General features: G+C 32.0%; 2 protein-coding genes across 9 annotated transcripts in view; one reads left to right on the top strand and one right to left on the bottom strand.

The window, feature by feature from the left end:
• LOC139519872 (heterogeneous nuclear ribonucleoprotein K-like) overlaps nucleotides 1-8,398 on the bottom strand; it is a 29,038-nt gene extending 20,640 nt beyond the window's left edge. For all 7 annotated transcript variants that reach the window (XM_071312163.1, XM_071312161.1, XM_071312166.1 and 4 more), the window contains exon 1: nucleotides 8,261-8,398. The gene's annotated coding sequence lies outside the window, so the exon portion shown is untranslated. The remainder of the gene's footprint in view (nucleotides 1-8,260) is intronic.
• Nucleotides 8,399-8,587: 189 nt separating this feature from the next.
• On the top strand, nucleotides 8,588-22,333 carry LOC139519847 (DET1 homolog). 2 transcript variants are annotated; one of them, XM_071312123.1, is made up of 3 exons: nucleotides 8,588-8,708; nucleotides 14,352-15,963; nucleotides 22,110-22,333. In XM_071312123.1, exons 2-3 carry the CDS (start codon nucleotides 14,375-14,377, stop codon nucleotides 22,300-22,302), a joined length of 1,782 nt encoding a protein of 593 aa, XP_071168224.1. In that variant the 5' UTR covers nucleotides 8,588-8,708; nucleotides 14,352-14,374; the 3' UTR covers nucleotides 22,303-22,333. The 2 variants fall into 2 exon arrangements, with proteins under 2 accessions (XP_071168224.1, XP_071168225.1); XM_071312124.1 differs by having other exon boundaries at nucleotides 8,604-8,724.
• Nucleotides 22,334-23,168: the final 835 nt, after the last annotated feature.

Here is a 23,168-nt window from a genome sequence, read left to right as displayed (position 1 = left end):
CAAAAACTTAATGGAGAATTAAGAAATCATCACATGAGAATCCATCAAACAAGGCCAACATAACAATTTATTCACAATCACATGCATCATAGTCAAGTATATTTTGAAAGTTTATGTCATATTGACCCAAATAAATCCCTCTCCCGTAATCTATGGAATCATGTGTAACTCATATTTTTATCAAAACATGTATGCCAATTTACTTGCATACTACTGCCTACCCTGTTTTTGAAACAAAAATACACCTTAAACATATTAATAATCTGTTTTGGCCTGGTTACAATTAACAAATTATAGGGAAAATCTATAAACTTCAGCATTAATGCAAAACCTTCTTAGAAGGCCAGGCTACAAAACAAGTTTCATATTTTAAAAAAGAACATCTTCTCAATAGGCAAATATTGATCTTTTACCTAAGACATGACAAAAGACCACATCACTATAAGGTGAAATATGCAAAGACCAATGAATGAATAATTCATCAACACGGTATTAATGACATAAAGGCATAGGCTAATCAAAGAAACACGAGTCTTTTAGCTAAAATATTAATTGTTACATGACTGATTTTAATGTTCCATGGCACATTATCAGCTTGTCACAAAAAGATTTATAAAGTTATTAAAGATGATAATGATGAATCTTGTGGTATATATTAGCTGCATTTTAGAACAACACTTGACAGAAATTACAAATGCCCCAGTGACAGACTCTAGGATGGCTAGGATGGCACTATCTCACTTCCATAACTTATATATTGCAGCCTACACAAAAGACCTGATGCATAATTTAACAACTGTTTCAAATATCATTTTATTTTAAAATGTAAAGATTTTGGTATATACTGTTAATGAAATTTTGTAATTTACAAGCATGTAATTTTCTAAATTTCATGAATCTGTGGCATGGTATGCACATAAAATGAATACCAAATAATCAAAAGGATTGATAATTTCATTGTATTGTCTGGCTGCTGTCTCATTGACTATTACCACACATCTCCTTTTTCTTCATTGATCAACTTGCTTTTATTACTTGCTTTTACATACATGTATATACATCAGAACTAAGATCACAAATTACTAACAAAAGAATGACCAATTAAAGAACAGATAGGAATGGTGGATTTAAACATCTGGCGCTAACAACAGGTGATCTAGTGGTCATTTTCTGCCTCACCAGGTGCATTTAGTTGATTTGAATAGATGTGTTCTTCTAATTAATAGAAAACCACTGACAAGCTAATGGCAGTTTACAAAAGATCACATATACAATCATACATTTTATTAAATTATTTGCCATGTATGAAGAAATGTCTTTATCATGAAAACTGGATTCTTGGAGATGATTAGTAAATAATTAAAGGCTTCAGGTTCAAGTTTAAAAATAAAGATAGAGAGGAAGCAATTATTCTCTGATCATATTCCATATAATATACCTGGATAAATCTACGAGATAAGTAACCATGACAACAAATCTATACACATCAACAGATCACTGGTTAAAAAAAAACACTGTTGGAATTTAAGACAGAAGATGAAAAATTCATGACCTGTTGAAATATAAATATCCTTCATAGTTATCATGGTTATTGTCTCACTAATATCAGATTTTCTGTCTAAGTTATCATGTTCATGTTAGAACAAGCAGTAAATCAATGTATACTCTGGGAATATTGCTTCTAATCTTAATGGAATGCAGTCAATGATCAAACAATTTAATCTGAGACATTTCAATTTAAGAGAAAGCATTTCATTCTTCTTTTTTTAGAGAGAAGTTGAGGGAATACTATATAACTTAAATAAATGGGTAATGATGCCCTTTCTTGCATGTCATTTTAAGTTAGAAAGGGACATAATTGAAGAAGGGTAAAAGTGACATTACTCAAACTTGTACCTGGTCTAAGTTTAGTGGCAATAATTATTGTGACGTGTATAAGTCTCATATCATTTGGTTGAGGCTAATATAACTTAAGTCTGGGAACAGAAATAAAAATAAATCTGCATTTTTGTCATTTATAAACAGGTGTTTATAGAACAGTAAAAGTGACACCATCAAAATTCAAACTTGATCTGTATTTTGTGGTAAAAAGCATTGTGTATAAGTTTGATTACATTTGGTTGAGGCAAACAAAAATTAGAGAGAGAAACAAAAATTCAGCAATGTTTCTAAAGGGGGCATACCTCTAGAACGGTTAAGATGATGCCATCCAATTTCAAATTTGATCTGTATTTAGTGGTAATAAGCAATATATATAAGTTTTCAAAACATTTGGTTGAAGCAAAGTCAAGTAAAAGAACAGAAAATAAACAGCTGCGCCATGAGCGCATGATACGCCCGACATCTTGTGTGGAAGTTTTATGCAATAATCATCAATAGTTTCTGAGGAATTTTAAGCAATAACCATTTATTGTTTTTGAGACACGGCGGGACATGTGAAACCCCCCTCACCCTGTTTTTTTTTTACAAATATCACTAAAATAAAATTTTGAATCAAACCAAAAAGTATACAGATCTTTAAATTAGTATAACAAAGACGTGTGTACAGTTTCAAGCAATAATCATAAACTGTTTTGAGATACGGCACAACATGTAAAAAAAAACCTCCCCTTTTTTACAAAATACTCAATAACTCAAAAATAAAATTTTGAGTCATCACCAAAAAGTATACAGATCTTTAGATTAATATAACAAAGAAGTGTGTAAAGTTTTAAGCAATAATCATAAATCATTTTTGAGATACGGCACGACATGTAAAAAAAACCTCCCCCTTTTTTACAAAATACTCAATAACTCAAAAATGAAATTTTGAATCATCACCAAAAAGTATACAGATCTTTAGATTAATATAACAAAGAAGTGTGTAAAGTTTTAAGCAATAATCATAAATCGTTTTTGAGATACGGCGTGACATGTAAAAAAAACCTCCCCCTTTTTTACAAAATACTCAAAAACTCAAAAATGAAATTTTGAATCATCACCAAAAAGTATACAGATATTAAGATTAATATAACTAAGAAGTGTGTAAAGTTTTAAGCAATAATCAAGAAACGTTTTTGAGATACGGTGCGACATGTGAAAAAAACCACACCCCTGTTTTAGTTACAAAGTGCCGTAACTCAAAAAGTTTAAATCTTATCATCACCAAAAAGTATACAGATCATTTGACCATCATAAGAAACAACCATATTAAGTTTCATGAAATTTGGATAAGTCGTTCTCAAGTTACGGTGCGACATGTTTACGCCGGACAGACGGACGGACACCGGACATTTGTATACCATAATACGTCCCGTCAAAATTTTGACGGGTGTATAAAAATAATCATTTTTTATGTTTAAAAAGGGACATAGCTTTAGAATAGTAAAAGTGACACCACCCGATTTCAAACTTGATCTGTACTTTGTGGTTATAGGCATTGTGTATTAGTTTCCTAACATTTGGTTGAGGCAAACTAAAGTAAGAGAATAAAAACAAAAAATGCAGTAATTTTTAAGTTTATACAGGGGCATAACTCAAAAACAGAAAAAATGCCATCCAATTTCAAACTTAATCTATATTTTGTTGATCTATGCAAACGAAAAATTCAGGATTTTTTTTCATTCGAGAAGGGCATTACTATTGAACATTTAAAGTCACACAATCAAAGTTCAACTTGATCTGTGTTTTGATGTAAAAAGCATTGTGTATAAGTTTAATAGCATTTAATTGAGACAAACTAAAGTTTGAGAATGGAATTCACCTTTGGGACAATTGTGCTGGCATACAAGGCTAGAACTAATGCCCTATAGGCTACGAAGGGAGCATAAAAATATGGAAAATTGATTTGGCAGACTGATGAATGAACACACAGACGAACCTAGTGCAATCCTAGATTTCCCTTTTGACTTTGTCAGTAGGGTGCTTAAAATATACAGATGTGGCAGGGTACTTACACATCTCTCAAGATAAAACAGTATTTTTTTTTTTAAATTATCTGAAATGAAAAAAAAAATAAAAATAGTCCTCGCCCCACATTTTTTTCACCTCCACCCCTTTAAAATTTGTTTAAATGAAATGATAGGACCGCAGTGGTTGAACCCTAAACAGTTGGTGCAAGTTTGAACACAATATTCAAGCTGGATACTGTTTGAATTTGTATTGAAATTTTGTTTTTACATAATATAGGTTTCTGACACCAAAAAAATGTGGTCAATGATCTTACAAATCTTCTTTCTTGTTGAAACTTTTCAAAAATTTGAAATATTTGGGGAAAAAATATGAACCCCTGGTCCTCAATTTTTTTTAGAGAGATCCATGCACATAAACACAAATTATAGTCTGGAAACTAGAAAAGTTGCTTGGTTTTTGCCCCTTTTTGGTCCCAATTTCCTGAACTATACGGACAATTACCCCCAAAACTCAATCACAGCCTTCCCTTTGTAATATGCAACCGTGTGGTACAATTTCAGAAAGATCCATCAATAACTAACAAGTTGATTTGCTTGGGGTCGTAGACAAAGTCTGAAAGGAAATATTTTACATAGGAAAATGTTGGCGCCAGAAATTTCGCCTGCAGCTGTATTTCGTCACAAGATGAAAAAAAACATCGCATATTACAACATTGGCAATGCACAGCGCGGTCACTGCACATAATTTGTACTTTTTTTTAATTGTCCATTACCCAGGAAACTTTTGTTTCCCCCCCTTAGACAATCCTAACCATCCCTGTGTGGTATGGAAACTTGTACATGCGGTGTAATTTTAGAGAATTCATACACTGCTCCACAAGTTATTGTCTGGAAACTAGGAAAAAGCTTATTTGGGCCCCTTTTTTCCTAAACAGTTAGGACCACAACTCCCAAAATCAATCCCAACCTTACTTTTGTGGTCATAAACCTTGTGTTTAATTTTCATAGATTTCTACATGTATGTTATTTTTTAGAAATAGAAATTTTATGAGTGTATAGGACTTCTGTTGTAATCTGTGGTAGGCAATGTTTACAAGTCCTTCTGGGTTTTTTTTCAGCCTGGAGTGACAGGACTAGTGATCCTGTCAAATCCTGAATGTGCAGTTTCAATTAATGCCCGTCATCAAAAACAGTTTAATTTGCGATCAGTCTATTTTTGTATCTCAGATAAAGGAAATGTCTGTACACATGTACAACAAACAGAACAAAATTTGTTTATTATCTTTTATTGAGAGCATAACAAAATAACATAAAACATCAGATATGGAACTTTTTATTAAAAATCAATAATGTGCATGTGGATCAAATCTTTTCATCTCCTGCAGAGATTCCTCTTCTTTTGACCTTGTTTGACCTGTGAATTTTAATGATGACTTCTAGACTAGGTATACGTACAAAAATGTATCATAACCTTGATAGAGCTATGGACTCATCCCATAAACCCTAATATACATACATGTTTTAATCAAGGAAAATGGATATTGTTTTGTATGCAAGATGAAAATACTGTAAACCAACTGATTTAATTGAATGATTAATTTCCCCCAGACTTTGGCAAGCAGAAAATATATGAACTTGGAAACTCACTAACATGATAATCATGGTTCTTTTTTACTGAAAAAAAATCTTATTATAATGATTACCTGTTACATGTGAATACTAGGGCTTGGACACAAAATAAAGCTGGTAATCTTTCTTTAATAACATAAAAATATCATTTCAGTGTACCAGAATTCTGACCAATATTTTAATATGAAATAGTGCTGCTGGTCATGACACATAAAATATTGTATTCCACAACAATTTAAGAATGGGGCAACCAAAATTAATACACTGCACTGGAATTACAAAAGTTCCTAATTTTTTTTAATTACACAATAGATAAATTGCTTCGCTGAGCGCAGCTGGATTCCATGGATGAGGTCCAACCCTGAACAGTTGGGGCAAAAATTACCACAATATAAGCACTTGATACAGGTCTAAATTTGGATTGTAATTAAATATTTTACACATAATACAAAATGTAGGTTTTAACACAGAATGACTGTAGTCAAAGAACTACATTTGAATTAATATTATTATTTTTGCTTTTGAGTAATTCATTTAATATGCTGTTACAAATAGACAATTTTCACAATCTACAAGCAATATCAGGGAGGTAATCTAAAAAATACACAGCATAGTGCTTTAATGAGATTGGATTACCTCCCTTAAACTGCTTTAAAATTGTCAATAGTGATCATTAGTCCATTAATCATCACACCCTTGTTTTCCCCCTTTTTTGCCCCCAATTCCTAAATAGTTTATGCCATAACCTCCCAATATTATTATCAATCCTACCCATCCCTTTGTGGTTTGGATACTTGTGGTATAATTGCACAAAGATCCATACACTTTAACACAAGTTACATGGGAATTGTCTGGAAACTACTAAAATGCTTATTTGGGTCCCTTTTTTGGCCCCCAATTCCTAAACTGTTTAGATCATACCCCGAAAATCATCCCAACCTTCCTTTGCGGTAATGAACATTGTGTATAAATTTCGTGGATTTCTATTTACTAATACTTATTGTCCAGAAACCCAACTGTCTTCAGACAACCACAAAATGATATCAATATATGACCGCAATTTCTTTTTGCAGTCGTATAAAAATAACTGATGCCACAATGAAAAAGTGATTGAAGTATCATGACACACACTGGCCTTTAAGTTCAGTGTTTGCATGGTGACTGTATTGTTAGTGTTACAGTTAGGGAGTTACATTATTCTGAGTATTGCATATCTCAAGTTTGTTCCAATTTGCAGCCTGTCATTTTGTAGGATACAATATTCTGGATGATTTTTAACTGCTCTATACAAAATACAGTTGTCTGCAATGAATGTGTTTTGATGTTACTTTTGCAGTTACATTTACAGGGGCTTGTACATGTTTAGTGGGTCAGACAAGGTTTTCCTGTCAATGGTGGCGGTACCTCAAATGACAGAATAACACTTGAAATTTTATATAAGCACATACCTATTGGTGACTTTTAAACATTGATTATGTAATAATATTATATTATCAGTGTATTTTATAACTTAAAATGATATGTAGAAAGCAGGTACGTTCATAAAGATCATTATAAATTTAGTGTGTACATCCAATAATAGTGACCAAGGCAAACACAATGGCTGCCATGTTGGATGCATGTACACACTATATTTAAAAACATCTTTATGAACTAACCTGCTTACTGTTAAATTATTGTTAAATAATCTGTTTTTTATAAGTCACCGATATGTTCTTATATATAAGTGTTATACGGTTATTACAAATGTTATTCGAATTATAGCGGTGTTATATTTTAGTCATTTAGGTTACCCGAATCATCGGGCAAATGGGGTGTAGAATCCTATTTAGGCTTTTATACACAGTGGAGAAGACTTCATTATGGGTGGAGTTCTTGTAGAGCGGTCTTAAATGCCCCTACAGAACCTGCATGCACAACTTTATCTGGTAGTTGGTTCCAAAGACATATTCAAAACAGGTGACAATCATATATATGATCTACTCAGATCTGTCTTAACCTAATACACCTCATCACTAATCCTGGCTGACCTGGCCGCTTGAACTTTTGATGCAAACAACAATCACTTTTCCATTGTGGCGTCAGATATTTTGTTTTATGACGTCAACATTTTACTGGAACTTGTGTGATATCCAGTAATGGCGGACAAATAGCGATTATCTGGAATAAAACAAGATCCTAACCAACTTGAACCATAACTTCAGGTCAGAAAGACAGGATGCTCATGTGAAACCCAACTCTGAACTACCATCAACGACTTCCTACAAGTACGTACACGACAAGGGACATCAAATCGACGTAGGCATCCATTAGGATTTCTCAAAAGCTTTTGATACAGTACCACACAACAAATTATTCCATAGGTTAGATCAATATGGAATCAATTTCAAAGGAAACACACACAAAATTATGGTTTATGAACTTCCTGCCAGATTAAAATGCGAACCATCGAGGAAGGCGAATCATCAGACGAAAAAACAATTGACTCTGATGTCCCTCAGGGCACCGTTTTATGACCAATCCTGTTCCTGTGCTACATATATGACCTCCCAGACAGCGTAACATCATCAGTAAGACAATTGTACAAAATTAATGTATTCAACTTTCGTTTCCTCAAATTATGCCCTTCTCGCGATCGGTCAACTATGTATTATAAGGAAGATCATCTTTATTTTGCAGTATACTGAATTTTCTAATGCAAAATATCTGACGTTATATTTAAATATAGGACTATACCATACCTCAGTATCGATGGTTGTTTAATTTGAGCTAGTGCGGTGTTCTTTGCAGCAAAGATCGATTCTTGGAAAAATGGCGATAGCGTGGGACTGAAGAATTTACCCGAATCGTCTCGGAAGTTTACATAGAGTTATGTAAAAAGCCTAGAAATATCCGAAGGGCGAATTATGGCGTTACCTCATTCATTCCAATATTTATAAAAAATACCATATTTAATTCTAGTTACAAACACATAATATTAACTTAAATAAAACTAGAAAAAAATGTATTATATGTCATAAAATTAAAAAAAATATATATGACAGAATATGGTAAAGAAATATTTCGGAACACCTCTTGAGTTTTCTTTCTAAAAAAATATGCAACAGAGCAGACTTGCATTTTTATTCAAAACTGACAAAAAGAAGACATTCCTATGCTGTTTTATTATCTTTTGCACCCTTCTTATGTGTAGGTTTTATTTTATGTAAGACTGACGAGTTAAGGATTATTCTATAATGACATATTTGTACAAGCATTCAAGCATTGATCAGTTATATCAAAAACAAAATTTCATGATGGCATAAATTATTTTTGCTGTAAATATAAAACAACATGACAAAATAAATCCTTTATTTTGATTGAACAGGAAACAGAAGAGCACCCTTCCATGTATTCTCTAAGAATTTGTAATTATAATAATTAAAAAATAATAATGGAGCCACCATTGGTCTTGATTTTTATTTAGGAGGGGGGAGGGTAGGATAAAAAAATGGCATCAGGTTCGTTTGCGCCCAATACACTTCCGCACCCTACACATTCGAACCTTGCAAGTTCGCACCCTACACGTTTGCACCCGATTTTAAATCAAATTCCAGTTGAATAATTAGAAAATTTTGATTGCTGTTTTAAATTGCTTTGATGTAAGTACATACATGACATAACTTGGTATAAGTAAAACATTGGACATTTTTAAATGAAAAAGACAAAAGATAATTGTTTTAACAGCTTGGATCCTTTGATCTGAAGCAATGAAACAAAAGTTATAGCAATACACTAACCAAAACATAATTAAAATTTATTCAACACAACAACAAAAGTTGTCAGAATCTCACTTCATTTTGAAGCAACGAAATAAAGTTATAGTAATACACTAACCAAAACATAATTAAAATTTATTCAACACAACAAAAAAGGTTGTCAGAATCTCACTTCATAATCATTTTGAAACAATGAAATAAAGTTATAGCAATACACTAACCAAAACTGGCATGATTAAGATTTATTCAACACAGAAAAAAACATCGTCTCGTCACTCATGAACTTTATTTTGAGACAATGACAACAAATATACTTACAGGAATACACTTTGTGTTTAACAATGTTGTCAAAACTTGATTACAATGTTGTTAAACACAAAACCAATAACAATTGGGTGAGAACGTGAAAGGGGGTGAACTTGAATGGGCGCGAACAGACCCGGAGTCAAAAAAAATATTGTCCTGTTTTTTTTTTATTTAAGTGTAACTTGGTCCTGCATTTTTATTTTTCACTCTATTGGGTCCTGACTATTTTTTACATTTATAAATTATGAATTGTCATCATGTCTTTTATGTTAAACTTTTAATTGAACTTAAAACTCCTGTCCTGTCTATTTTTTTTTCTTCAAATTTCATCCTAGACTCCTCCCCCTAAAAAATCAAAAGGTAGCTCCCTGATAATATTTTTTCTTATAGTTGTGGTCTGTTTATACATGTATAGATCTATTTCTTGCATTAAAAGATAATTCTTGTATCACACTCAGTCACTGCAGTGTACAGGGTATAAAAAAGAATATTTTTACTTGCCCTAACCTTACCTACCCAGAAAATAGCTGCCTACTCAAAATCTTTTATTGTCCTGCTGTGATTATTTTTTAATCAGATAGACATTAAGACTAAAAAACATCTAACACTTCAATTTCTCTTTGCCTTAAAATAAAAAAAGAAAAATGCCTACCTACCTAGCCCACTGTGTGTACCTTTGGATATGGTTTGGGCAAACCAATATATTTTTCAATTCTGGCCCAGAGAGTAAATTTTACGTTAAAAAGTCAAACGAAAATCTGCTTTAGTTTGATTGGCTTGTCAAGTATCACAAGATGATATAATACTTGTACAGCATTTCCTAGTCTATTGGCGATTCGTTGGGTCACTGATGACTTTCAAAGGTTAAGAAGATAAACATTTCATCCATGGCAACATACATCTATGTGACTTCTTCAATAATAAATTAAATACTCACACATTTCACCTGACAATTTTCTTTTTGTCATATTTTATTACATTCTGAAGCGAACATAAAGTCTTAAAATGTTGGATGTTAAATTATCTCCTCTGATACTCTCTGAATAACTATATACAAATAAATTCAGTCTTTTATGCAAAACAAATCATGAAAAACATACAGTTTTGTTTCATGAACATATTTTGTTCATGTTGTTAATCATACAAGACCAATATAGGGATTTTAGAATGAACTAGCTATACATGTATGCATAATATATAATTCACAGAGTAACCATGTAAACTCAAACTTCATATAGGCATGATAGATAAAAGCGTAATTGTTCAGGTCATAAAAAAGAAAGTAAAGAAGAGTAGCATGATTTTACCACTGTTTTTTTGGTGTAAACTAAAACTTCAAATGGAATAGGATCTTTAAAACATCTGTTTTAGGTATACAGATTAACACATTTGTCATAATTTGAGAAGATTATTCTGCATACAATGGGTTACACATTTTTGCTGTTATCTAGTATAAATAAAAAATATCCTTTAACCTAAGTCTTTGTTATATTTAGCAGCATTTCAATGAGTGCAACTTGCCTGACAGGAAATACCCACAAAAGTACTAATATACAAGTTTTAGCTTTCTTAAAAGCTGTGGACTGCTTCGCTCTATCCTAATTTTATGTAATTTGTGTGCATGTGGTATTTTTAGATAGTTGATTGATATAAATTAGATTTACTTTAAGAGTGTGCGTTATGAGTGTGCCTCTCTGGAGGGGTGTCTAGATTAGGAGAAGTTATAAAATACAGATTATGCTTTTTTGAAAACGTTGTATAGGAACATTGTTTACCAAAACAAATCGTGCATATTGCAGATTGACAAAGCAAATAAACATGTATTGATAATTGTTATTTCAATATTGAATTTCAGTGTGCAATACATGTATATGCATAGTAAAATGAACATGAATTAATGACAGATGATCGGAACTGATATACTCTTAGTTAGTTTTCAGGCTTTAAATGACTTATCCTGAATGAGAAAAGTCTGTAATTCTTTATCTCATTTAAACCAATGGCTGTTGCTGATTCTCAGCCGCATCATAAAGTAACCAATCAGTGATTAGTAATTATTTCAAGATGACGTGTATGTCTACTGAAACTAATAGCTCCACACCGTAATGCGAAGCAACAAAATCTAAAAAAAATATGTTTAACCTGGCCGCAATTTTGCGCCTGTCCTAAGTCAGGAGCCTCTGGCCTTTGTAAGTCTGATATGAATTTTGGGATACAATTGCTTTGAAGTAATCTGTAGACTTTTACCATTGACTCTGGCCCATGCCCTCACGTCAACCGTTTTATTCTAAACATCAAGGAACATCTCAGATTCTTGAGATTGTCTTGCTTTAAATGGTATAAAAAACAAAAGGATTGAATTTAAACAACTGTCCTATAATTTCTTCTCATAATCTTCATGTTTCGATATTTCCCTTGACTTGTATGTGTGGTTTTTACAACACGGAAAATCAAAATTAAGCAGTATTTATATTTAGTGTTTTTATAAATTTAGAAACGCGTCGGAGGGAATTCCCCAGTTTTGTTGATAACATGCAAGAGTTCTCTGAATTCCTATCGATAAATCTTATTTCTGTCATATAAGAACTGAAGTGAAGTTTTCTTATATGTCACCGTTATAAAACTGATATTTGATATTGTACTTCCATAAAGAAATGGAGGTCGTTTAATTAACATTTAATATACGTCCTTGCTACAAATCACAAGTCTATGGTTTGTTAAGGTAATTATGCGCATGCGTATAGTTTTCATGACTTGAAGGGGTATCAGATTGAATGGTTGCTATGGATTCCCCATTTCATTGATTAATTTGAAACTCACGAGATCCTTTCTATGTCTGTCTGCTATTGAGAGTTATTGTTGTTGCATAATTTTAAATCATATGCATCATTTTAATTAAAATAAATGTAGACCATAAATGTAAAGGTGTTATTAGAACACCCCTTCAGCCAAAATGGAGTCTTCCATATTATCGCTTCGAGTTGTCTCCCTTCCGTAAGTAACTTTCGTCGAACGATGATAGGTCATGAAAAATTAACTTGTTCTGTCCATCAATATTGTATTAAAACCGATCGCAATTTTAACATAGGAATGTGTACGGAAAAGAGTCATGCCCACTGACCCAAAGGAAATTAAATATTTAAAGCGTTAGGAATGGGGTTCCACCTAGAATTCACGTATGAAAATAGGTGATAAGGTATGAAGTGAAATATACTCTCTCACTCTCAGTGACTGCTGTGGAAAGTCAACATGGAATTGATAGTACAAAAATAAAACACAATAAGTACATTGTTCATACACTTGTATCGAGGATTGGCTATTTTTAAAGTTGAATAACTATTCAGATTACGTAAATGACATTTTACGAGTATTTTACACGTGCAGTTGAATTAATTTTGAAAATAATACTAATACATGTATCAATGAAAGCAATGGCAATTGTATCCCTCAGAACAATCTGCTCTTTGATTAATTTTAGTTTCTTGTGTATAATTCGGAGTTTAGTATGACGTCCATTATCACTGAACTAGTATGCATATTTGTTTAGGGGCCAGCTGAAGGACACCTCCTGAGCATGCACTTAAAAAAAATAGCCGATCAAGGAGTGAAAATAAGGAAATAATTTTCACTTAGAGGTTGATTTAGAATTGTGAATAAAAAAAAACCAGAGAAGTTTTGCCTACTTATTGAAAACTTTGTATCTGTGTCATTATAATTGTGTACTTTGACAATAGCTGTTTATTTGACTAGGGTAAGGTTAATAATTTGTCAAAAATAAGTTTGAATCCAACACATTTCATCCTATTTCTCAGATGTTTAAATACATAAATGATGAAAAAATAGGTATGATTTGTTGATATGGACATTGTATTTTTACTACCTACATAATAACTTTCTTGGGAAAGAAATAATTAATTTGATCAACAACTCAAAAGAAATAATTAATTTGATCAACAACTCAAAAGCTCAGTAAGGCTATCACTAATTATCTCCCTTTGCAATTTTTTAATGTTTCTCACTTTCTCTCTAGAAGTTCACATTGAAACTTTATGGAACTGCTTTAAAAGCAATGCACTGCTATATATGAAAAATAAATGCAATATTTTTTCTGTTACTGTGAAAAATAAAATTAATCCACACAATCCACAAGTGCACCCATTGAACTGTGACCCCCAAACATATGATAAGTTGAAATTTTGTACACAAAAATAATCATTATCAACTGTTTCTTTTCTCTGCCTGTAAAATTGAAATGCACTTCCAACTAATATTTCTTTTGAAAAATATATAATGGCGCTTTTAAAAAAAATATTTGTTGATTTCCAGATTCTTACAAAGAATGTCAAACGATGTAAACTGTACACACAAAATGGGAAGAGTTTTTATTATATCAATACATATATATACTATGACAGTTCAATTTAAGATGTACATGCATATGATGTATGTAATATATCTTGACATAGATCATTAAGATAAGAAGAAAAATATCAGAAGTTATCATGACCATGGAAGTAAAATTAATATAAAATTTCTGCATCAAGAATAAACATTAAACTCTTCATTAATTTGTTTGAACTCAATATTTTATTCATTGACAAAATTTAGATAGTATTCAAACCAAAATAAACCAGTGTTGTCAAATTTGAGGTACCCATAGACACATTTCGCATTTTTTTGCCTTAAAGACAAATTTAAACCTAAATAACCAGACGTTGAAATCAGGATAAGATATATTTTACCTATATGTGTTTATTTTATATTTCAGGAATATGATTGAGGGGACAAATAATGAATGGCTTTAAAACAAAGAAGTGTTGCAATGATGAATTGGATCTCAAACCAAGAAAAATACCGAATCAAAATATTGTGTATAGACTTTTTCAGAGAGAAACCCATGTATCAAAGAGTGGTACACAATTCAATGTGGCCAGAAAATTATACACAAATATATTTCCAAACTGTACTGTTGCAAATATAGAGAAACCTCCTTGTTTTTTACGTAAATTTTCTCCTGATGGTAAATGCTTTATTGCATTTTCTTTTGATCAGACATCAATTGAAATCTACACATTTCAGGGATCTTCTTCAGCAGAACATTTATTACAAGGGGTTAGAGGTGAATATATTGGAGAAAGTGAAGAACAAGGTTTGCACACATTCATTGACAATAAAAATACCTACAGAAAAGTCCGTAACTGTTTGTTTGAATGTTTTTTCAAACTTAAACATGCAACACATGTATCAACAAATGGTGAACATTTAAATCGTGAATGTAGTCTTTTTACTGATGACGGAAAGTATGTTATTGTAGGTTCGGCTACTTATATTCCTGAGGAACCTCACCCTCATTTCTATGATATTTATAGAAATAATGAAGCTGTCACACCAAATGCTAAGTCACCTCTTGAAGATTACTCACTACATTTAGTAGAACTTGAAACAGGACATTTATGTGACACAAGACATTTCAAATGTGATAAGATTTTTCTGTCACACAATCAGGGCTTATATTTGTACAAAGACACATTAGCAGTACTCTCTGTTCAACAACAAACAATTCATATTTTCCAAGTTGATCCATCTGGGAGATTTACTGATGTAAGATGTATAGGAAGATTTTGTTGTGAAGATGATCAACTGTATTATCATTTAGGTCTAGACAACTCTACAGGTCAAGTTTATCGTTCTTATAGTGACGGTCAGGTTCATCGTCCATATAGTGAGACTCCGATTCCTCGGCAACATAACGAAGGTCAGGTTCATCGACCGTATAGTGAGAAGAGTATTAATTCATTAAAACATAGATTTCTTGTATTCCTGTATAAAAGAGCAGTTTTTGACGGAACACCTTTTGCTCTTCGAAAGTTTTATCAATTTTTTGAACAATTCAATGAACTTAGGATGTGGAAAATGCAACTTCTGGATGAAAATCACTTACTTATAAAATACGCTAGTGAAGATGTTGTGACTCTTAGAATTTCAGATCCCAATTCTCAGCCTTCTTTTTTCGTTGTTTATAACATGATCACAACAGAAATCACAGCTGTCTTTGAAAACACATCAGAACAACTTCTGGAACTGTTTGAAAGTAATTGTGATATGTTCAGAAATGCCACACTTGACAAACAGGCACAATTTACATGTTCTCCATCTAGTAATATATATGCACGACAAATGCAGCAAAGATTTAAGCAAACAATTATTAATGCAAAATTTGGAGGTCAAACAGAAGCAGTTAGGCGTTTGCTAGCACAGTTACCTATCAGTTCTCAGTCATACAGTAGTAGTCCTTATCTAGATTTAGCATTGTTCAGCTATGATGACAAGTGGGTGTCCATGATGGAACGGCCTAAAGCTTGTGGTGATCATCCTATAAGGTTAGTGGTAAAGAATTTAAAATGCATGTTTAAAATTTGAACAACAGCGCTATTTTTTTACAACCACAAATATTTTTCGTTTACAATATATAATGCTATCATGTTGTCATCATTGGTGTCCAAAAACACATTTGGTTTCGGCACAAAAATTTAGTTTAAGTGAATGGATCTCTATGAAATTTTTTAGAAGGTTCACTACCACAAAAGGAAGGTTGGGATTGATTTTGGGGGTACCAACAGAAACTACGGGCCAAAAACAAGCATTTTTGTAGTTTCTTGTAACTAACATGTGTGTATAAAGTAAAAAGAATGGATCTCTCAGAAATTGTACTACAATGTACCATACAAGTCCACAAAGGGAAGGCTTAAAGATTGAATAATGGGATAATTGCATTAAACATTATGACATAAGGACCAAAAAGGGTTTAAAAACAAGCATTTTCTAGTTCCATCACAATAACATGTGTTAAAATTTATGTTCTTCAAAATTTGAAGCACCTTTATTTTTATGCCCACCCCGTAATAGATGGGGGCATTAAGTTTAACCCTTGTCCATCTGTACCTCCATCTGTACATGTATGTCTGTACATCCCAAAATTAGTTTCCATTCTCTAACTTGAGTTTGCCTAAATCAAATGTTATGACTTATTCACAATGCTACTAACAAAAAAAAATAAAGATCAAGTTTGAAGTTGGGTAGCGTCACTTTTATCGTTCTTCAGTTGTGTCTCTATTTAAATGTATATAATTTGCAAGCGGGGCATCAACCATTCCCCAATTATATTATATGCAATGAAATGAAAAGAAAATCTATTGTACTGGACAAGATAAAAAAAAGTATTTCTTTTTTGAAACAAAGATAAATTCCACACAATTTTCGAAAAATGCAAATGAGTGAGTTCGGTAAGGGCCATAATTGGCCCCAATTTTAAAGTTCATAGTTAAAAGACAATAAATGTTTTAAATTGCCTTAAAGACAGGTTAGAAAGTTAAACAGAACTGGTTTTTACACGACCGCAAAATTTGAAAAAATTTTCGTAGTATATTGCTATCACGTTGGCGTCGTCGTCGTCCTAATACTTTTAGTTTTCGCACTCTAACTTTAGTAAAAGTGAATAGAATCTATGAAATTTTAACACAAGGTTTATAACCACAAAAGGAAGGTTGGTATTGATTTTGGGAGTTTTGGTCCCAACATTTTAGGAATTAGGGGCCAAAAAGGGCCAAAATAAGCATTTTCTTGGTTTTCGCATTATAACTTTAGTTTAAGTTAATAGAAATCTATGAAATTTTGACACAAGGTTTATGACCACAAAAGAAAGGTTGGGATTGATTTTGGGAGTTTTGGTTTCAACAGTTTAGGAATTAAGGGCCAAAAAAGGGCCCAAATAAGCATTATTCTTGGTTTTTGCACAAAAACTTAAGTTTAAGGAAACAGAAATTAATGAAATTTATAGACAATGTTTATGACCACAAAAGGAAGGTTGGTATTGATTTTGGGAGTTTAGGTCCCAACAGTTTAGGAATTAGGGGCCAAAAAGGGACCCAAATAAGCATTTTTCTTGGTTTTCGCACCATAACTTTAGTATAAGTTAATAGAAATCTATGAAATTTAAATACAAGGTTTATGACCATAAAAGGAAGGTTGGTATTGATTTTGGGAGTTTTGGTTCCAACAGAATAAAGGGGCCCAAAGGGTCCTAAATTAAATTTTGTTTGATTTCATCAAAATTGAATAATTGGGGTTTTTTGATAAGCTGAATCTAACTGTGTATGTAGATTCTTAACTTTTGGTCCCGTTTTCAAATTGGTCTACATTAAGATCCAAAGGGTCCAAAATTAAACTTAGTTTGATTTTGACAAAAAATGAATCGGTTGGGTTCTTTGATATGCTGAATCTAAAAATGTACTTAGATTTTTGATTATTGGCCCAGTTTTCAAGTTGGTCCAAATTGGGGTCCAAAATTAAACTTTGTTTGATTTCATCAAAAATTTAATAAATGGTGTTCTTTGATATGCCAAATCTAACTGTGTATGTAGATTCTTCATTTTTGGTCCTGTTTTCAAATTGGTCTACATTAAAGTCCAAAGGGTCCAAAATTAAACTTAGTTTGATTTTAACAAAAATTGAAATCTTGGGGTTCTTTGATATGCTGAATCCAAACATGTACTTAGATTTTTGATTATGGGCCCAGTTTTCAAGTTGGTCCAAATCAGGATCTAAAATTATTATATTAAGTATTGTGCAATAGCAAGTCTTTTCAATTGCACAGTATTGCACAATGGCAAGAAATATCTAATTGCACAATATTGTGAAATATCTAAAAAAAAATAATTAGAGTTATCTTTCTTTGTCCAGAATAGTAAGCAAGAAATATCTAATTGCACAATATTGTGCAATAGCAAGATTTTTTTTAATTGGAGTTATCTTTCTTTGTCCAGAATCAACTTATATCTTTGTTATATACAATATACAATGTATATTCACTTTTTACTACCAACTGATAAATTAAAATAATCTTTACCATTCAGTGATAACAAGCAGTTTTTTTTACATCTTAATATTTTATGATGTATTTAAATGAGTAGTTAGTCATGTTAGTGTTGCAAACTCCATTAGAAATTTTAATTGAGATTAGTTTTGGAATAAGGGAAAGGGGGATGTGATTAAAAAAATTGGGTTCAATTTTTCTCATTTGAAATTTCATAAATAAAAAGAAAATTTCTTCAAACATTTTTTTGAGAGGATTAATATTCAACAGCATAGTGAATTGCTCTAAGAGAAAACAAAAATTTTAAGTTATTTTAAGAACACATTCATTCTGTGTCAGAAACCACTGTATGCTGTGTCAACTATTTAATCACAATCCAAATTTAGAGCTGAATCCAGCTTGAATGTTGTGTCCATACTTGCCCTTACCGTTCAGGGTTCAACCTCTGCGGTCGTATAAAGCTACGCCCTGCGGAGCATCTGGTTTTAAAGTTTAATTCTAACACATTGATTTTTACATCCAAAAAAGGTCAAGATAAGGGATTTTGGTGAATTTTGACAAAATCAGCTAGATTTCAACCAAATAAAGGAACAGGAAACATAGAGTGCAGGCTTCGACAAGCTTAAGATTCAAATAAGACATGTGAAATGTCTTCACAAACATTGTTTTAAAAGATCTTTGTTGTCGACGTATGCGCTCTACATTTCCTGTCCAGTTATCTTTGGTAATTTACCCATTTTCATTGATTTTTTCGTGAAAAATCATTTTGAGTACAACTTGTGACATCATAATGAAACGCAGAAACCTTAACTTTTCAACAAAATGGTTTATATCCTAGCTAGTCAATGTATCAGCTATAATTTTTCGTGATATTGGTCGATAAATCTGAATTTGAAATTTACGCTAAAAAAGGGGGCCATTTTTGGACCTCATCGAACATACTCCTTTACAAAGATAATAATGGTGGTATTTTACCTATAACAGATAAACTAAGTATTGTGCAAAAGCACAATATTACCAAAAAGCACTGAGTTGTCTAATAGGCATTGCACAATAGCAAGAAATCTTCAATAAGATCTTTTTAACCAATTTCATTGGGGTTATTTAAAGTCTTTAATTTTTTGGGGATCTAATCTTGTATTACTTATTTGGGTGTTGTGCCCCATTTTGTCACGACCGCAAGCAAATTTAAGGGGATTGTATAATGGTATTATATCGTAATTGTTGTCTTCTGTGGCGTCGTCCGAAGACACATTGGTTTCTGGACAATAACTTTAGTTATAGTGAATAGATCTTTATAAATTTCTTCAAAAGGTTCAATACAATTGTACCACAAAAGGAAAGTTGGGATTGAATTTGGGGATGATGGTAGCAACTGTTTAGGAAAAAGGGGTCCAAAACATGCATTTTTCTATATTCAGGATAATAACTTGTGTATAAGTATTTCTATTGCTCTGAAATTGTACCACAATGTTTAAAACCACAAGTAAAACGTTAGGATACATTTAGGGGTTATGGGGCCAACAGTTTAGGAATTAAGGGCCAAAAAGGATACCAAAACAAGCATATCTCTAGTTTCCAGACAATAACTTGTGTGTAATTGTATGGATCTCTCTGAAATTGTACCACCATGTTCCATATAACAAAGGGAAGGCTGGGATTGAGTTTTTGGTTAAATGCCCAAAACATGTAGGAATTAGGGGCTAAAAAGAAGCATGTTTCTAGTTAACAGACAATAACTTGTGTTTAAGGTCGTACCCAACATCTTGACTAAAATTAATTTAGCTCATTAATTTTCATTAAACTTGTCAAAATATTTACTTTAACCCTTTGACAAAAATATAAGAATTTCAAAAAACTTGAACCAAGTGTTTTCTCAGAAAAATTTCATTGGACATATAGCAGTTTGACAAACACTTATTTTAGTTATTGAAATCTTAATATTTCCTAAACAATACAACGTAATTTAAACGTTTAGCTGATTTTACAGAGTTATCTCCCTGTAGTTTTAGGTACCACCTTACATGTAAGTGTATGGATCTCTCTAAAATTGTAATGCAAGGTTCCCTACTTTAAGGAAAGGCTGGGATTAAGTTTTGGGTTTATTGCTCCAAAAAGGGGGGGTCAATAAGTAGGTGGGGACTTTTTTTTTACAATTTTTTTAAGTGATTCATTTATTTTTTTTCAAAATTTTTCAAATTTCGATATTTGAAAAGTTTCAAGAAGAAATCTTCAATTGCACAGTATTGTGCAATAGATTTGTAAGATCTTTGACCACATTTAATTTATTTTGTGTCAAAATCCTAAATTATGTCAAAAATTTTATTATAATCCAAATACAGACAGTATCAAGCTTGAATATTGTGACAAAATTTGCCCCAACTGTTCAGGGTTAGGCCACTGCGGTCATAAAAATCTGTGCCCTGGTTATTGGTGTCGGAAGCTAGGTGTCTGGATAAAGCCACTGACCTTTGATAGAAAAATTAAAAGTTCTAGTCAGTTAAGATTGGAGTCGGGTTCACTCTTTTGAGCTGGTTTCTAACTCACAACCTCAGTGTTGACTAGCTAGTGATTATAGTAGTAGAACTATTTAGACCATTTGGCAACTGAGGCCTCTTCAGTATATTGGATGTTTCATTTGTGAATACCATTCGACTACAGAGATTATAAGATGAGTGTTGTAAATTTTATCATGTCATATAATGTAAATTATATAGATTAAAAAAATAAATGTATTGATAGAATCAGGGGCAGATCCAGGGGGGTTCCTAACCCAGGACAAAAAGGGGGGGGGGGGGGGGGGGGGTTCGAACCACATGTCTCCATTCAAATGCATTGATCGACCAAAAAAGGGTTTTTTTTCCAACCCCCGGAACCCCCCACCCTGGATCCGCCACTGAGAATAATTTTCCTACTACATTGTACATGTATGAAGGAGATTTGGGAACAGGTGAATAGAACTTGTTGTTCTGAAGAAAATAAATCTTTCACATTATAAATATTATAACTAATAAATAGACTTCCTACAATATCTGAACAAAACCACATCTTATTCAAACAAATGATCTTATTATATATGTTTAATATGCAATAAAATTAAAAGTATTCTGCTGAAGAATCAAATTCTTAAAACTAAAATTTATATAACATGAAAATAAAATGGATAGATACCAACTCTTTTGAAAGTGAAGAAAATAGCAAATGATAATAATATAGTCCAAGTTTGAAATACAAAGAGATTCATTTATTTTTACACAGAAATTACCAGATAAACACATAATCTAAATGCAATCATTATAGTACTTATTCTTCACAGAACAGTAACATATCATGCTTTTGTTGATATCTGTAGACAGATTTTTGTTTCACTTTCAAAAAACAGATTGATTAGAGGGAACATGATAATTTTATTTGAATAATCCAGAACCAATGATGTAAGAAATTTTAATATACCAGGGTAATCAAGTACAGCATAACAGACATAAAAAAAAAATTAGGCATTCAAATTCGAACAAAATATCTACCATAAAAACAAGATTATGGTCCATTGTATTTCTGCTTTTGTTATTTTGATTACTGTATTGTAAAATGGATATTATTTAAAACTTTTATATTTTATTGGCATTATTTGTAATTTAGATTTTATCACTTCAGGTTTTATGCTAGAGATTCCGGACTTCTGAAGTTTAGGATCCATGCAGGTGTTGTGGGTCGAAACCCTCCGCCTGCTGCACGAAGACTTGTTGCATTTACATTTCATCCAAGTGAGCCATTTGCCATTAGTGTTCAAAGAACTAATGCAGAATATGTTGTCAATTTTCATGTCAGACATTCTGTCGATTGTTAGTTGTTAAAATAATAAAAGTTTTTTGTTGATATATTAGATTTAATGTTTCTCTCTTGATTTCCTTATCAATATAAAAATAATTAGATGTGGTAAGATAACTCTCCACCAGAGACAAATTTTTAAGAGAGTAGATGGCTTGAAACCATAGGTAGCCATATTACATTCAACAAGGAGCAAGTGCCAAAACACATAGCATACCAAGCTATAAAACGCCAAAAAATGACAATTCAAACAAGAAAACTTATGGCTTGATAAACACTATAAATGTAAAACAGATATAATATTAAACAGCAACAAACTACAACCACTGAATTACAGGCTCTTGTCTTGGGACAGATACATTCAGAAAGTGGCAGGGTTCTTACAAATTTTGTGACTTCAAAAATAACAGTATGAAGAGATAAGCATTATGAAAATGATTGTTTGTAATGAAAACAATGACAGGATGCATGATTTGACGGCTGTGATTTTACCACTTTAAATCCAAATTATGTATTATGTTTTCTGCTATTTGGTTTCCGGTTGTTGTCTCTTAGTCACATTCCCTATTTCCATTCTCAATTTTATTAATAATATAAATTAAAAAAAAGGATGTGGTATGATTGCAATTGAGACAACTGTCCATAAGAGACCAAAATGACACAGAAATTAACAACTATAGGTCATCATATGCCCTTCAACAATGAACATAGCACATACCCCATAGTCAGCTACAAAAAGCCCTGAAATGACAATGTAAAATAATTATAATATACCAGTTTTGAACTTAAAAAAAAAAATCTGACAAAGATTCCCAAATTAAGTGTTCATGGAGATATGTCTGAAAATGTTTTATATCCAAATAATTTAATTTCAATGTCATAATA

The sequence above is a fragment of the Mytilus edulis genome, chromosome 4 (assembly GCF_963676685.1).
Source record: "Mytilus edulis chromosome 4, xbMytEdul2.2, whole genome shotgun sequence".
NCBI classification, from domain to species: domain Eukaryota; kingdom Metazoa; phylum Mollusca; class Bivalvia; order Mytilida; family Mytilidae; genus Mytilus; species Mytilus edulis.
The sequence above is the reverse complement of the archived record's forward strand: the minus strand, read 5'-3'. Positions and strand labels throughout refer to the sequence as shown.